The sequence below is a fragment of the Lithobates pipiens genome, unplaced genomic scaffold (assembly GCF_037356315.1).
Source record: "Lithobates pipiens isolate NorthernLeopardFrog02 unplaced genomic scaffold, aLitPip1_a1.2 Scaffold_18, whole genome shotgun sequence".
NCBI lineage: Eukaryota > Metazoa > Chordata > Amphibia > Anura > Ranidae > Lithobates > Lithobates pipiens.
In genome coordinates, this window is record NW_027507758.1 from 51,073,505 (window position 1) to 51,090,449 (window position 16,945).

Consider the following 16,945-nt stretch of genomic DNA (forward strand, 5'->3'; position numbering starts at 1 on the left):
CAGATTATGGGAAGATGTTTTCCAACAATACAAAAGGAGTTACCAAGTTGATAATGTACAAAGCATTAAGAAAGGTACAAAATGATTAACACACCCAACCAGTAGAATATAGCACCCTTCATAGGACTCCCTTGGATCCCTGAAACAATCTTCCATGACATATTTTGAGAATGCTATTTCATTTTTGATTTCAGTACTTCATAATTTTGTGGATTTATTAATCAAAATCACACCTGTCACTTAACATCAGTCTTATAGAGGAAGGAGTGAAAATCACAGTCCGCAGTCTCGAGGGCTTATTTTGTATGGTATTCTTATGGTTCCTTTCCCTAAGATGCCTGGATCCCAAAAGAATTTTAAAAAAGCCCTTATCAAAGTAAAAAGGATAAAAACCCAGCTGTCAATGATCTATTTTAAGTGCCTAAACGTGCTTTTCTCCTAGGCTATTGGTACCAAATCTATAAAACAATTCTCAGTTTCTAGATGTTTATCTTCCTGCCCAGCAGCATTTTTTACAAATAAGGACAACTACCATATATATGAGTATATAGACCATTTAATTTGTAAACTTTGCATCCCAGGAGACATATATTGGATGGCGTGGTCTGATCATTGGGGAGATCAGTTCCCTTCTTTTCTTTCTGGAGCTTATGAAAAGACTCTGTGAGTGGCCGACCACTACAGGGAACCAGCTTCTGTGATCAGTGGTTACTTGGGGATCAGTGCTTGTAGCGGAGTACTTGGATCTTGATCTTAGTGCAAGCCTTTCTCAACCTTTTCGACAGAGGAACCCTTGACATAATTATCCAGTCCTAGTGAACTGCTAAAGTTTACCATATCTGCAACTCATGAAACATTAGTATGATGGCCAGTGAGAAGAATGCTCTTTGCACTTGTGGTCATTAGGAAGAGTTACCCCCTTATAGATATCTAAAATAGATCAGTAATGTCAATGGGAACTTATCTGAGAGGTAGAAATTGCTTAAAGCGGAGCTCCACCCAAAAGGGAAGTTCCACTTTAAGGAATTGTCCCCTTCTCCTCTTGAAGACTTGGCACTTTTGAGAAACCGGGGGGGGGGGGGGGTACCTGATTTGGACAGGTACCCGCCCCCAACTTTCTCTCCAGCGATTGGAGCGGAAGTTCTCTCTTCCCCGTCAAGTCCCAGAAGACTGCATCCAGCATTCACAATATGCTGCGCTGCTCACAAGAGGATGCCCATAGTGAAGATGCTGGCGCAAAGGAAAGAAGACGGGTAAAACCGACGGTGTTTTTTTATAAGTCAGCAGCTACAGTTTTTGTGGCTGCTGACTTTTATTTTTTTCACAGGAGTCTGGAACTCCAGTTTAAGGAATCCATAGCAAACTGCAGAGACACCTGAGAGTTCAGTGGAACCCTGGTTGAGATATCCTGTTTTAGTGGATATTTCTAGTGATTGCACCTCCTCTTTACAGAGAACCTCTTTCATCAGTGCTGATGGCTGCTTCTTCTGTTCTTACCTGTGGGGTTAAGCTTGTTGTTAGGGACCTTTCAGCTTTAGAACAGCCCTGAATTCACTTACCCGAAAATTTGATCACTTAACCTCTAAGCATATAGTGGCCTCCAAGGTCGGTACATTATGCTAGTCAATGAGACTAAGTAGCAAACAAAATCTGAGTTCAAAATGTGCATTGTGATTAGATTTTGACTTTCCAGTTACATCACTAGAATCTCTTCCTTCCATTTAATTTGCTAGTTTTGAGATCAGACTGTGCAGGGCACATAGAAAATGAACTGCAGCTTGCTACATCCAATGGTCTGTTACTTCAAGGAACATTACTTAAAGCCCGTTCATAGTCTATGACGGTATTCTTTACATTGGCAGCTTTCTTTCTATCCCCTTGTTGTACAGGATATTGACCTAACCGTCTTGTACACACTATGGGTCACATGTAAGCCCTGGCAGAGCCAGACAGAAATAGCTTATTCTATATGCATAAAAACACGAAGTCTAATGAATGAGTGAATGATATGAAAAAAATAACCGCCTACACGTTGGTGTATTCAGGTGTTGCTGTCCAATATGGATTAAGGGTTCTTCAACGCCAACATCTCTAATAATCACCCTGCTAAAGATTTGCCATTTGATGATAACATTCTGGACATATTGCTAAATGCATGCAGAGATATGTAAAAGGAGACTGCAAAGTCTCTCCTGCTCACTACGGTTGGAAATGAAGACCAAGCAGATAATGAATCCTAGACTATTTTAGTTGTGAATAATTGTATTGTGGCACAGGGGTCTGCAGCTCAGATACTTAGTGCCTCTAGTATTTCTCCGATAGCATTTAACAATGTGATAATATTGTTTTCACTGAGTTTTAAGGTTAGTGTTAGATGTCAGGGTAAGGGCTACGTTTAGCGGTTTGGTTGAGGTTATGCATTGTTTGTGGGTTGGGTTGAGGTTAACCATCTGTAACTGACTTACTCTTTTTTTAAATTAATGCTTCAAGTTCTTGGGTGGTTTTAATTTTTTGGATGTAATATTAATATAACATAGGGAAAAATATATATTTATTTAATTTTTGGTGCCAGAAAAGCAAGCCAAATTACAGAAGCTGAAAACCAATGTATGGTTTTTGGTGGTCTATGCGTCTAACCACATGCAAAAGCACAGTTACGGGCTGTATCTTTTTCTTCTTTTAGACTGTGTGATAGCCAATCCCTGTCAGTGGTAGATCGTAGGGTTGCCACCTCATCCCTTTAAAACGGAACACATATTAATGACACAGGTTGTGTGGCTGATTAAGGTGGTAATTAAACTCACTTGGAGCCTTATCTGTATTAAATTACCCTCTAGACCTGTGTAATTCACAGTTTAAAGGGATGAGGTGCCAACCCTTGGTAGATGCTGTGTATCTGCCACAGAATGTTAAGGTTCGTGAGGTGAATGGGTGGCAATGAGAGGTCTATAGCAGGATGCTGCTTACTGTATGTACTCACTGTGAAGGCCTGAAAATAAATACGCTTGATGTTATGGAGTTGTCGGCTGCTTCTTTTATTCGATGACTGTTTGTCTATTGGTGTGTGGGAGGACACCTCAGCTTGGACACCCTGACTGCAAACTTCAAAAGTCAGACTTTGTTTCCCACTGTTCTGAGCCATACAATCTTTGATCAAATCTATAGCAGGATGCTAGGGGTTAAGCACTGGCCACACCTTGCTCCCCACCTGGGGTATAGATGGTCTTCCCTGGGTTAATCAGGGTGTTAATGAGAAAGGAGACAAGCAGGCTGGGAGGAACATGCGTGCAGGACTAGAGCAGACACAGTGAGGTCTATTTATTAGCCAGGGGGCTTATATTTGTGTTGATTGCCCTTTATTTTGGGATTATGTTTTCTACCCCTGCGGGGGAATTCTTTTCTGTTTGTTGTAAATGCTGACTGTCAGGGCTGGGCTCCTCCGTGATTTCTATAGACGTTTTCCCCTCAAGCCTGGTGGTCCTCCAAGGGGGAGGGGTCATTGAGGAGGAGGTACTGTCAGGGCTAGGCTCAGCCCTTCCTTCTCTAAGCTGGCCACTCAGCTGTCGACTAATTGCCAGCTCCTATCTCTCCACAGTGATTCACCTGTTTATAATATCCTGCTCATCAGTCCTGCCTTCTTAAGCCGTCCAGCCCAGATTATCTGCCTTCACCTTGGTCACATCTCTAGTGACGCTCTCCTGTGTTCCTGTTAAAGACTCGCTTGTGTAAAAATTGGGGAAAATACTATGCTAAACCAAAAAACAATGAACAAAAGCTACTAACACTCAAAGTCCAGGTAAATGTGTAAACAATTAGTGTAGAGCTAAAAGTACCTCTGTAGATAAACAGTGATAAAAAATCAGTAATCTGCAAGTGGCAATCAAACACCCACTGTAGATACAAGTGCAAACAGTGCTAACTGTAGGCAACTGACAAATAGTATATGATACTAATATTGTGTTAGAAAATGAGTGCACTAAAATGCATAAACAAAAAAAGAGAAAAATTCACTGTAGAACATCCAAAACATAAACACCAAAGTCCAAAGAAAAGTGCCAATAGTGAAAAGTCCACTTTCCAAGGTGATAATTAACTGAAATTTCAAATGGTAAGACCCAGATGAATCTGGAAGCTTCAAGAGCAGTAGTCAAATGGAAAAGATGAAATACTCTTACCAGATAGGTTAGACACACCTACCATACAGTAGTGAGTCTAATGGGCTCTGAGCGCTGAATTCCTAGCGCTCATCAATGAGACAAGGGTAGGTCACTCCAGACGATAACAATAGGGATAAAAGTTCTCAACAGGTGCCCAATATGCAGAAAAAAATGAGAAAAAAGGGGGAAGCTCCCAGTAATGCAGGCCAATCGATAGGATTTATTAAGATCATACATCAAATAACAGATGGAGAGCAATAAAAATTGTGATCACAAAAGTAGATATAAAAGCAAGGTGGAAAGCATAGGATAAGCAGGCCGACGCGTTTCAACACCATAAGTAATCAACTGGGGCATATTTCCAATTCACCTGTTGATATCCTGCTCGTCAGTCCTGCCTACTTAAGTTGTCTAGCCAAGATGATCTGCCTTCACCTTGGTCACATCTCTAGAGACGCTCTCCTGTGTTACTGTTAAAGACTTGCTTGGCTGACATTCCTTCTGGCTCCAGATCCTGCTTGCTGTTCTACTATGCGCATCTCTGGCTCCCTGATGTTTGGCTTGTTTGACTATCCGTTGCGGTTCCTGAAATCTGGCTATGTTTTGACTACGTTTACTGTTTACCTTTTTTTATTACTATTAAACAAGTGTGATTTAACTGTACGTCTGTCTCAGTCTGATTCATGGTTTCTAACACTAACCAAATAAACATGGACAGGAGGCCCTTAACCTTACACATGGCTGGATTACCTCTCTGAGAACTCTCCACTTGGAGGTGACCTTTTTGTATTTTTCCTAATTATTCATGTTGTTTGGGTGTGTTACTGAAGCTGCAACCATAGTAAATGTAGTTGGAAAACAGGTAAACTTGAGTTTTAATTAGGGATGCACTGATGCCAGTTTTTTTAAGACCGAATATGAGTACCAATACAGTACTCACCCTATACCAATTACCGATACCTATTTTGAGCGTCATGTGGCAGTTTTTTTAGACTAATGAAAAATGATTACCGTAGCTCAGTATGGGGTTAGGGGTGCAGGGTAGATTGGAGGTGCAGGAAGAGCAGAGGGTTCCCACACAGGGTCAGAGAAGAAGTAGAGGGCAGAGGACAGTGTCGGAGGGGAACCTGGACATCTTGGAATGGTCAGAGGGACCCCGGATCAGAGCCGAGGTAGCCGGGCAGGGAGGGGCAGCTGGTACTCACGACAGTGGAGCCTGGTCTCTTCCTAAAGGACATCTGCTTGGCTGGGGGGTGAGCCAGCACCAAAAGTGAGGGACCTGGGGATCAGGATGCATGGGAGGGACTCGGGGACACAGACACAGCCAGTTCCCCTCCCACATTCACTTCTGATCTGCTGCCCACTCAGTCAGTCACCGAGAGATGAGCAGAGCACTGATCACTGGGAACCACCGTAAACTGCACTGAGCGAGAGCCGGCACTGCTATCCCAGACCCACACCTCTATCCTGGGCCCTTTTGAAGGTATCCATTTTAGTATCAAAGCATTTGCAAGTGTACAAGTGCTCATGCAAATGCTTAGTATTGGCACTGATACCAATACCGATATCGGTGCAATGCTAGTTTTGAATTTTAGGACAGTTTGGACATTGGACCAGCTACTAATATTACACTGCTAAAAATTTTCCTGCCATATTGTGTGTGTGTCTCTTTCCACAATGCCTTAATAAAGGTGCCTTTCTCTTGCAGTTGCATTTATTGTTTTTAAAGTGTATGTAGAGCCAAAGCTTTTCTTTAGGGCTCATTCACACATGCTTTTATTTCTGAAAAGCAATCTGTGTTCAGGTCGCTTATTTGTGTTCAGATCGCTTATTAGAGAGCATTTGAATGGCAGTAAGGGGGTGGTGTATCGCCCCCTTACTGCCTGCTTTAACTCTTTGAAACTTGCTACATTGCACACAGTTGCCGGGTAGTTGCAGAATGGCCCCTTCGCTTGAATTGAACACACTCAGTGGGCATAATGTCAGGGGGTATAAATCCTGCCACAGCTGCAAAGCTTCGCACATGTACACCCTGGCACTGCCTCTGCAGCTAAAGGGGGAGTGGCTGGGGGGCAGTAAAATGTGGCTGAATAGGGTTTTACCACTCCTTTTTACAAAATGGATCACTGAATGCTAATGCACTGAGGAAGCTGTAATGCTTGAGGATATTGTTGCCAGAAGTCCGTACAGGTGAACTAACACTTTAAATCAAATCTTTCTGTTTTAATTACATATCTAAATTTTAGCTCTAGTGATATTATCACTGAGTCTCTGTGCTTGTCCATGCAATGCATACAGATCTTAGTTGGTGGGAGGGCCAGCCATGATATTGTACATAGCCTTCTGAAAACATCACGGTACCCTGCCTCAGGAAACCTTTTGGGCAGCACAGTGACTTAATGGTTAGCACTTCTACCTGGCAGTACTAGGGTAGTTGGTTTAAATCCCAACCTCGGTATTGCCTGGAGTTAGCATGTTCTATTTTTGCCTGCCTAGGTTTCCCTCCAGGTACTCTGGGTTTCATCCCACACTCCAAAGGCATGCTGGTAGATTAATTGGATCCTGTCTAAATTGACCCTAGTACATCTATGTATGAATGTGGACCTTAGACTGTAAGCTCCTTAAGGGCAGGGACTGAGGGGAATGTACAATATGTATGTAAAGCACTGCGTAAATTGTCGGCGCTATATAAATACCTGAAACGGATAATGCAAGCCCATGATGCATGCAGTGGACTGGACCTTGGGAGGGTTTATGCAAATATCAAAATGCTTTTTATGACGTGTCGGCTCGGAGGATAGAGCTAGATGACCCTGGATGTCCTCCAGACAGGAAATTACTTGCTGTAGCTTCTAATGCATACTGTGAAAAGCTCACAGTATGTGGGGAAATCAGAGTAAGGCTGGCCATACATTATACAATTTTCCTTTTAGATTTACCAAAACCATATAATATGAGGTCAAACCTAAAGACTTTCAATTTGTATCCAAGAAGGCAGGCCTTTACACTACAAAGTTGAAGGTAAATCTAAAGGAAATTGAATAATACAATTGAATAAAGTATGGCCATTACAGTGTGCAAGAAGGTAAAGCTTAACTTTAGCTATAAAAAAAGGGCTGGTTTTAGATAACCTTTAAATAATGGAGAATCTACTAGGGGTGTTTGATACCATCTAGTAGCACAGTTGGGTAGATCTTAGAATTCTGGCAACTATGTCCTGCCATTAGAATTATGGGAAGATGCAGAAGCCAGGACGTGATTCAACTAACTAGAACTGAAACCTCTGCGTTGTCTCCTTGGTTAGGAGGCCATCTATGGTTCTGACATTCTTCAGCCTCTTTAAAAGAATTGACACATTTTTGTTTTTGTTTTTTTTCCTTTTTTAATACATCATTTTGTTTTGTTTGTATTTTCCAGTGTGGAAATCCAGAGCTCAGCGTTAAGACTCTCCTCTCGATTGGTCATCAGTCTTGCTGGGAAGGACAAGGAGGTAAGGCAAAGCCTAGAACATTGCTGTGCGGCAGGTAGCTCTTAGTTTTCCATCTGTGTGTCAATCTATTGTAAGCCAAGCCGTCATTACCACCAATCTACTAGTTATTTTATTTATTTAGGACAGGTACTTATATACCGCTATCAATTTATGCATTATTTCAAATGTATATAGTACATTAACATCAGTCCCTGCCCTCAAGTAGCTTACAACAAAAGTTACAACCAAAAAGGTTAATGCGTTTTATTAGGGTTTTATGTGATAGACCAACACAAAGTGGCACATAATTGTGAAGTGGAAGGAAAATGATAAATGGTTTTCAACATTTTTTTACAAATATCTCTGAAAAGTGTGGAGGGCAATTGTATAGCGCCCCCCCGAGTCAATACTTTGTAGAGCCGCCTTTCACTGCAATTACAGCTGCAAGTCTTTTTGGAGATGTCTCTACCAGCTTTGCACATCTAGAGAGGGACATTTTTGCCCATTCTTTGCAAAATAGCTCAAGCTCTGTCAGGTTGGATGGAGAACATCTGTGAGTAACAATTGCCTTGCCAGAGATTCTCAATTGGATTTAGGTCTGTACTTTGACTGGGCCATTCTAACACATGAATATACTTTGAGCTAAATAAACCATTCCATTGTAGCTCTGGCTGTATGTTTAGGGTCGTTGTCCTGCTGGAAGGTGAACCTACGTCCCAATCTCAAGTCTTTTTTTTCAGACTCTAACAGGTTTTCTTCTAAGATTGCCCTATATTTGGCTCCATCCATCTTCCCATCATCTCTGACCAACTTCCCTGTCCCTGCCGGAAAAAAAACATCCCCACAACATGATGCTGCCACCACCATGTTTAATGGTGGGGTTGGTGTGTTTAGGGTGATGTGCAGTGTTCGTTTTCCGCCACACATAGCATTTTGATTTTAGGCCAAAAAGTAAAATTTTGGTCTCATCTGACCAGAGCATCTTCTTCCACATGTTTGCTGTGTCCCCCACATGGCTTCTTGCAAACTGCAAATGGGACTTCTTATGGCTTTATTTCAAAAAATGTCTTTCTACTTGCCATTCTTCCATAAAGGCCAGATTTGTGGAGAGCGCGACTAATAGTTGTCCTGTGGACAGATTTTCCCACCTGAGCTGTGGATCTCTGCAGCTCCTCCAGAGTTACCATGGGCCTCTTGGCTGCTTCTCTGATTAATGTTCTCCTTGCCCGGCCGGTCAGTTTAGGTGGACGGCCATGTCTTGGTAGGTTTTCAGTTGTGACTACTCCTCATTTTTGGATGATGGATTGAACAGTGCTCCGTGAGATGTTCAAAGCTTGGAATATTTTTTCATAACCTAACCCTGCTTTAAACTTCTCCACAACTTTATTCCTGACCCCCCCCCCCCCCAAAAAAAATAAAAAATAAAAGTGGATGAACAAGCTGAAAAACATAGCAACAAATGATTATATTTTCTCTTTTTTGACTAATAGAAAACCCCAAAGCTCAAAAACACGCATAGAAACGCCCAAAAAACTTCCGCCATCCATACACTTGAGGTGGAATCCTTTCTGCTGAACAATGGCAGTCCGTCCATTAGTGGTGCCAGAGCGCCTCCACCTCTATTCACGGCCACCACCCCCATGCTCTATCCACGGGCACTATATTGACAGGACCCTGCCAGTCCCTATTCATGCGTCTGGCCCCTTTCAGGACAATGGTGCATGAATTACAACAGCAGGGGTGTTTTTTTAAGCACCTGATTAGAGCCAGAGGCTCTAATAGGCTTCAAAATAGGATGGGCTTGTGTGCAGAGCATTGCACCAGGAGCCCACGCAGGAGTTGCAACAGCAAATGCACATTCGCTGTTGAAACCCTGAACCTCAATCCGGCCAATCAGAAGCAAGTCTGAGACCTGTTTTCCAATTGGCCGGAAAGAGAAGAGTGTCAAATGGCTGCCGAAGAGGAGGGAGGAAACGGAAAACGCTGCGATGCCCGAGGAGAGCAGGGGAAGTAAAAGCCGCCCCGAGCAAGAGAAGCCGCCGGTGAAACCCGGGAGAAGCAATGCCCACCATAGGGTAAGTGCACCAGACCCACCTGACCGGGGGGGTTACTGTTTGCCCCACCCCCCAAATAAATTAACACCGGCCACCACTGCCTCTGAGATATTGTATTCTGACAGTGGGGAGACTTCCCTGTAGTCACAGTATACTAATCCGTGGCACTGATTGGGAAAAACCCAACAGAGTGGTCATTCAGAAGACAGTCGGTAGATGCCTGCCCTTACATGGATTGAAATTTGGCCAGACCCTGCTGAACCGGCATCAGTTCTATCTACTGTATGTATTGCTGGCTTTAGTACTGTCAAACTACATTGGTTAAGTTATTGAACATGCTAAGAATTTTCTAAGTACAAATATTTATACAAACGTTCATTCAAAAATCTACTGGTGTATGGTCAGCTTTAGCCTTGGATGAATTCAGAAATTATATGCAAACTAAACATAAATGGCAGATGCTCCAAACAGCTTTTAAAAGGCAATTTGCACGCTGAAGGTCTTTGAACAAACGCAACACAATCATTTCCCATTGCATATATATTATGTAGCCAGCAAAAAAAAAAAAAAACTAACAATTTGCATTAAAAACACATTTTTTGCACAACGCTCCTTCTTGGAGCATTTACAGCAATGGCTAAATTGCGGGTGGGTATGCCTGGAGGTAGCCCATTCCTCCTTAAAGCAGCAGAGACACCAAAGGTGAAGGTGAACAGTGTGTCCATATGCCAATTCTAGCAAGCTAAACAAAAATGGCAGTCTCCCCAATTCATAACTAGTATCTAAAACAGGGGTCGGCCCTCCAGCTATGGTGAAACTACAAGTCCCATGAGACATTGCAAGACCCTGACGGTCACAGGCATGACTCCTAGACGGAGAGACATGATGGGATTTGTAGTTTTACCACACCTGGAGTGCCGAGGTTGCCTATCCCTGATATAAAGTATAAATAAACATATATAGTATGGTACGCACGTAATAGAGATTATTTACTTGTTATTATTGTTACAGGTATTTATTACAGTTATTGTTTCAGGTATTTATAAAGGGAATCAACAATCACGCTATTTATTGGCTAAGGGCAATAGAATATGCAAATACCAGTTTGTAGCCTATAGAGCAGGGATCTTCAAACTACGGCCCTCCAGCTGTTGGGAAACTACACATCTCATGAGGCATTGTAAAACTCTGACATTCACAGACATGACTAGGCATGATGGGAATTGTAGTTCCTGAACAACTGGAGGGCCATAGTTTGAAGACCCCTGCTATAGAGTATGTCAAGGTAACAAAAATTAAAAAAGGAAACTCTTGCATTCATTTGATGGGATACTAGAGACCACTGAAACTAATGTGTTTTGAATATTCGCATAAAATGTATAGTGTGAAAAAAGTGTGCTGTCCCTTTAATTCTTATGCAATTCATAAATATTCAATCAAACATGATCAACTTCTTGTGATAACAAATAAAAATATAAATTGATAACCACAATAGTCACCATCCAAATAATTGAATTTCATGTAAACTAATAGTCCATAATAATTTGTATGTGAATAAAGTGCTCTGTGCTCATAAATGAATGTAGAGAAAAGTGCTCCAGGACTGAAAAGTGCTCCTTAACCACTTACAGACCAGACCATTTTGCTGGTCAAAGACCAGACCACTTTTTGAGATTCGGCACTGCGTCACTTTAACTGACAATTGTGCGGTCGTGCGACGTGGCTCCCAAACAAAATTGACGTCCTTTTTTTCCCACAAATAGAGCTTTCTTTTGGTGGTATTTGACCACCCCTGCGGTTTTTATTTTTTGCGCTATAAACAAAAATAGAGCGTCAATTTTGAAAAAAACGCATTATTTTTTACTTTTTGTTATAATAAATATCCCCCAAAAATATATAAAAAAACATTTTTTTCGCTCAGTTTAGGCCGATAGGTATTCTTCTACATATTTTTGGTTAAAAAAATCGCAATAAGTGATTATTGATTGGTTTGTGCAAAAGTTATAGCGTTTACAAAATAGGGATAGTTTTATAGCATTTTTATGAATAATTTTTTATTATTTTTTTTTTTTTTTTTTACTAGTAATGGTGGCGATCAGCGATTTTTATTGTGACTGCGACATTGTGGGGGACACATCGGACATTTTTGACACATTTTTGGGACCATTGTCATTTATACAGTAATCACTGCTATATAAATGCAGTGATTCCTGTGTAAATGACACTGGCAGTGAAGGGGTTAACCAGTGGGTGGCAGTGTAGGGGTTAAGTGTTTCTAGGGGTGTGTTACTAACTGTGGGGGGGTTGGGCTTTCATTTAGTGAACACTGATCTCTGCTCCAATCACATGGAGCAGAGATCAGCGTCACTAGTTGCTAGGCAGAATGGAGAAATGCTGTTTACATGGCATTTCCTCCATTCAGCCGTCCCGTGAGACGATCGCGGGTATGCCCGCCGCGATCGAGTCCGCGGGACCTGCGACCGGACTTACGGGGGTCCCGACTGGCACGCGAGCGCACCGCCGGCGGCGCACTCGCGATGGCAGGGCGGCATTGAAGATTGGACGTACCTGTACGCCAATATGCCTGCCCGTGCCATTCTGCCGACGTACATCGGCGTGCGCTGGTCGGGAAGTGGTTAAATAAAAAGGGCCTCTTACCAGATCATAATGATCTCGAGTTACAGAGATCAAATGTGCTTTTGCTATCTCAAAGACAAGGTCCATATTCTCACTGTCAAAAGCCTTTGGATGACTTGAATTGATGGGGATAATACACTTCTCATATAGGAAGAACAGGTCACATCCTCCTCTCTGACTTCTGCTGATCAACACTCGTATGTATAGGGGCTAAGTAGGGATCGTACAATTCCTAGTGCAATGTTTAAACAATTTTTTGTTTTTAAATAAAAGGTATTGCTCTTACATAAATGTAGATAAAAATCAGGCGGGAGCCAGCCAATGTGCCACTAAATGAAGACGTCACATGCTAACTCTTCCTACGCGTTTCTACAACACAGCGTTGTGGCGAAACATGTCAAGCGGAGTTAGCATTTGAAGTTATCATGCGGTGTGTTGTCTGGTTACCAAAGCCACATTAACTTCTTTTTATATAAAAGTGCAATACCTTTTTTGTAAAAAAAAAAAAGAAAAGAAAAAGGATTCAACATAGTGCACTCTCTCTCTCCCTACTTGTGCCCCTATACATGTGAGTGGCCCCTTGTGCCCAATTGGCCATTTTTTTTCTTCACCGTGTAACTGGGTGGATCAGTTTTATTCACGTTATTCTTGCTCACCACTTAATTATTTTTACCTCTGACGAAGCTCTAATATAGGAGTGAAACATGTAAGGTTTAAGGTCCTTTTGGGAGCATATACTTTTCCCTTGCTTTTTTCTTGGGGGTCACATGATTTAAGATCTTTTCCTCTGCAATCTTTTTTCCTTTTTTGCTGGTGTGAGGTACAAAAATATGCCTGCCAAGGCATTGATATTTTACTAGAGAAGATTTTTTTTTTGGATATGTTGACTATGGACCCACATTACATATCTGAGAGAGATAGGCCTTGATAGGCCATCAGAGAGAGAGTTTCACATTCTGAGTGAGATAGGATTTTTAGACACTATTCCATTCTTTCTCTGTTAATGTACAATTCATGGTGGGACAGGTGGACAGTGATAGGCGCCACTCGCATCCTCTAAGTCCATACTGGTAAGTATGCCCAGTTATATATTAGAACTGTTTTAGGGTATACCTATGATAGTACCATTGATATTGAGATATCTCTATCATTATGTCCCATACATATTGATTGTTTGCTATACAAGTTGACATCTATATAGATTTATGTTACTTGGAGGCACTTAAAACATGTATAATATATTTATTTTACCTCACTCTATAGGAATTTACATTTATGGACATGAAACATATGCTACATTACCAAAAGTATTGTGACACCCTGCCTTTACACACGCACATGAACTTCAATGGCATCCCAGTCTTCGCCCCATAGGGTTCAGTATTGAGTTGGCACAGCCATTGCAGCTATAACCGCTTCAACTCTTCTGGGAAGGCTGTCCACAAGGTCTAGGAGTGTGTCTATGGGAATGTTTGAGCATTCTTCCAGAAGTGCATTTGTGAGGTCCGGCACTGAGGTTATACGAGAAGGCCTGGCTCACAGTCTCTGCTCTAATTCATCTCAAAGGTGTTCTATCAGGTTGAGGTCAGGACTCTGTACAGGCCAGTCAAGTTCCTCCACCCCAAACTCGCTCACCATGTCTTTATGCACCTTGCTTTGTGCACTGGTCCAAATCATTTGGTGGAAGGGGGATTATGGTGTGATAATGTTTTTCAGGTGTTGGGCTTGGCCCCTTAGTTCCAGTCAAGGGAACTCTTAGTGTGTCAGCATACCAAGACATGTTGGACAATTTCATGCTCCCAACTTTGTGAGAACAGTTTGGGGATGGCTCCTTCCTGTTCCAACATGACTGCACACCAGTGCACAAAGCAAGGTCCATAAAGACACGGATGAGCGAGTTTGGGGGTGGAGGAACAGAGTCCCGACCCCAACCCGATAGAACACCTTTGGATGAAGTAGAACGGAGACGCGAACCAGGCCGCCTCGTCCACATCAGTGTCTGACCTCACAAATGTGCTTCTGGAAGAATGGTCAAACATTCCCATAGACACACTCCTAAACCTTGTGCACAGCCTTCCCAGAAGAGTTGAAGCTGTTATAGCTGCAAAGGGTGGGCCAACTCAATATTGACTGGGATGCCATTAAGGTTCATATGCATGTAAAAATAGGCATCCCAATACTTTTGATAATATAGTGTACTTTTAGATTACTGAAATAAAGGTTACATTTTATATTGCCACATAGGATTGGTCTATGACTATATAAGGCTTTTGTTAGTTTTGAGTTAAAATCCACTTGCAGTGTACCTCTGCAGTGCATGCATATATCCCAGTTTTGTTTTTCCAATGAAAGGCCCTGAAAGTACAGAAAAATACTTGTTATTCTGTTAGAAATGCAGTCGGCTAATCATTTTCTATTTTGGACTGACAATTCATCATTTCTGTACACTTAGTGGTGTCATATCTTTTGGGTTTACTTACATTGAAATTCTGCACATGTTTTGAACTTCTGGTGGTGTGGTGGAGGTGGCTGTACCCAACATCCATTTATTCTCATTTTAATGAGATAAAAATGAATGCCATGAAAAATGACTTTTTTGTTAAGTGTTGCTTTTTATCATGAACCTCCAAACATTATATGCTGACACATATAAAGATTTATGAGGCTGACTCACTGTTGCATGCCTCATCTGGGCCATCTGACACCCATCTCTCTTCCACAGGCCACTGAGTCAGAGTTGAAGGATTGGGTGACACTCATGGTTCACTGCTGTGGAGATGAACTCCAGACTGAAGTGAAACTGGCAGCGGCTGAGATTCTAGTCCATATCACTCCACATTTACTGACGAATCATCTTCCAGTCCTGGGTAAGAGTACAATATGTGTTGGTGGTGTAGTTCTTTATGGAGAGACCTGCTGCATGACCTGTAATGGAATGTAGAGCCGGCTATGTCATCTTCTGTTTTCCCTCCTCACGAAGGTCATCAGGGTGAGCTTAAATAAAGGCTTGAAGTCCATTTATTATATGTAGGCAGAAATAGTACATCCTTTGCACACAAAAATTACCATTTTGTCTGTTTAAAGGGAAATCCCAACTTACAACAGGTTCTAAATCAGTACAACAGACACACTGAGCCCATTTGTATGGTGCTAACCAAATCAAGCACCAACATGGCTGAAATTAAAGTGGAAGTCAACTCGTCCATTTAACACTTTCAAAAAACAGTTACATTTCCGGCACATGCCAAGAATGCAACTCTCCCATTGGTTGTCCTCTCAATCAAACTGTCAACCATCCAATGGCTGGTGTCATAGCTGATCACATGTGCAGCATCATGGCAGTTGTAGATCAAACAGAGGCCAAGATGGCAGCTTCCTTGGCTGAAAACAATAGGAGGGTTTACCTCCACTTTAAGAACGTGTTGTCGTTATCAGCAGCATTCACCGTCCAATGACATGACGCGTTCTAGAGCTACAAAAAAGATGATCACAGCCATGCATTGTTGAATAATTGACAGTATGTGGGAAATAACTTGAAGGACAGTCATATCTTTTTTTTCTATAAAACCCTGCTTTGCTTGAGATACCCCCCTCCCAGCATGAATTCTGAAAACTGAGCATTAATACCCCCCTCCAAAAAAAAGTCCCCCACTCCCTGCACAAGTCCCAACCAAATCCTTTCTCCTAGCACTAATCCTGTTCCTGTAATTTCCCCTCTTAGCACAAATGCCCCCAGTCATCCCTACTACCACAAATCCCCCTTCCTAACAGAAATTCACCCTCCTAGCACAAATCCCTCCTTCTCGCAGAAATCCCCACTGCGCCCAGGGCAGTAGCCCCCCTCCCCCCCTTTGCCCACCTGTTGTCCTAGCCCTACGTAGCATAGACACTAGATCAGGGGGAGGCAACCTCGACACTCCAGCTGTGGTGAAACTACAAATCCCATCATGCCTCTGCCTCTAGGAGTTATGCCTGTGATTGTCAGGGTCTTGCATTGTCTCATGGGATTTGTAGTTTCAAAACAGCTGGAGGGCCGAGGTTGCCTACCCCTGCACTAGGTCCATCATGAGCGGATACTGTCAGTTTGCATATTCCAGATCCAGAAAAGAGAAAGATTTTATCAGCCCCTCATGTGTAAAATATTATTATATATTTATGTATATTAGAGGCAGCATTAGATCAAAATCGGGATAATTTTCATTTAGCAATGTCTATGCAACCGTTTTTTTTTTTTTGTTTGTTTTTTTACCACTGCACCTGAAATCCTGGCAGCCAACAGAGACAAATTTGCAAAGGCAGAAATGAGACAGATTTATTCTGCAGCAGTGCTACTTTGCAGCAGCAGAGGGAAGAATTTATAAATCAAGCTGCAACTTTATAGTAAATGTGTCTCACCGCTTCTGTTTAGCATCTTGTGTGAAAGAATTGATAAATATCCCTCTGTGTGTGATCTTATACTGTGTCGGGGCCATTTATCAAAACTGTACTTTTTGTTTTCTGGGGGGTTTTTTTTGTTTTTTTTTTTAATAGAAAAGTTTATTAGACAATTCAGCATTACAGTACAATCAGTTTCTAGGAGTACAGCAGCATACAGGTAGAGGCAATAGTAATTCGATTTCCTAAAGGGA

General features: G+C 42.0%; 1 protein-coding gene across 2 annotated transcripts in view; it reads left to right on the forward strand.

Moving 5' to 3' along the window:
* Positions 1-16,945, forward strand: part of THADA (THADA armadillo repeat containing) — a 930,763-nt gene that overhangs the window by 715,012 nt on the left and 198,806 nt on the right. For both annotated transcript variants that reach the window (XM_077485673.1, XM_077485674.1), the window contains exons 34-35: positions 7,575-7,647; positions 15,040-15,184. In XM_077485673.1, the coding sequence (XP_077341799.1) occupies positions 7,575-7,647; positions 15,040-15,184 (218 nt within the window). The remainder of the gene's footprint in view (positions 1-7,574; positions 7,648-15,039; positions 15,185-16,945) is intronic.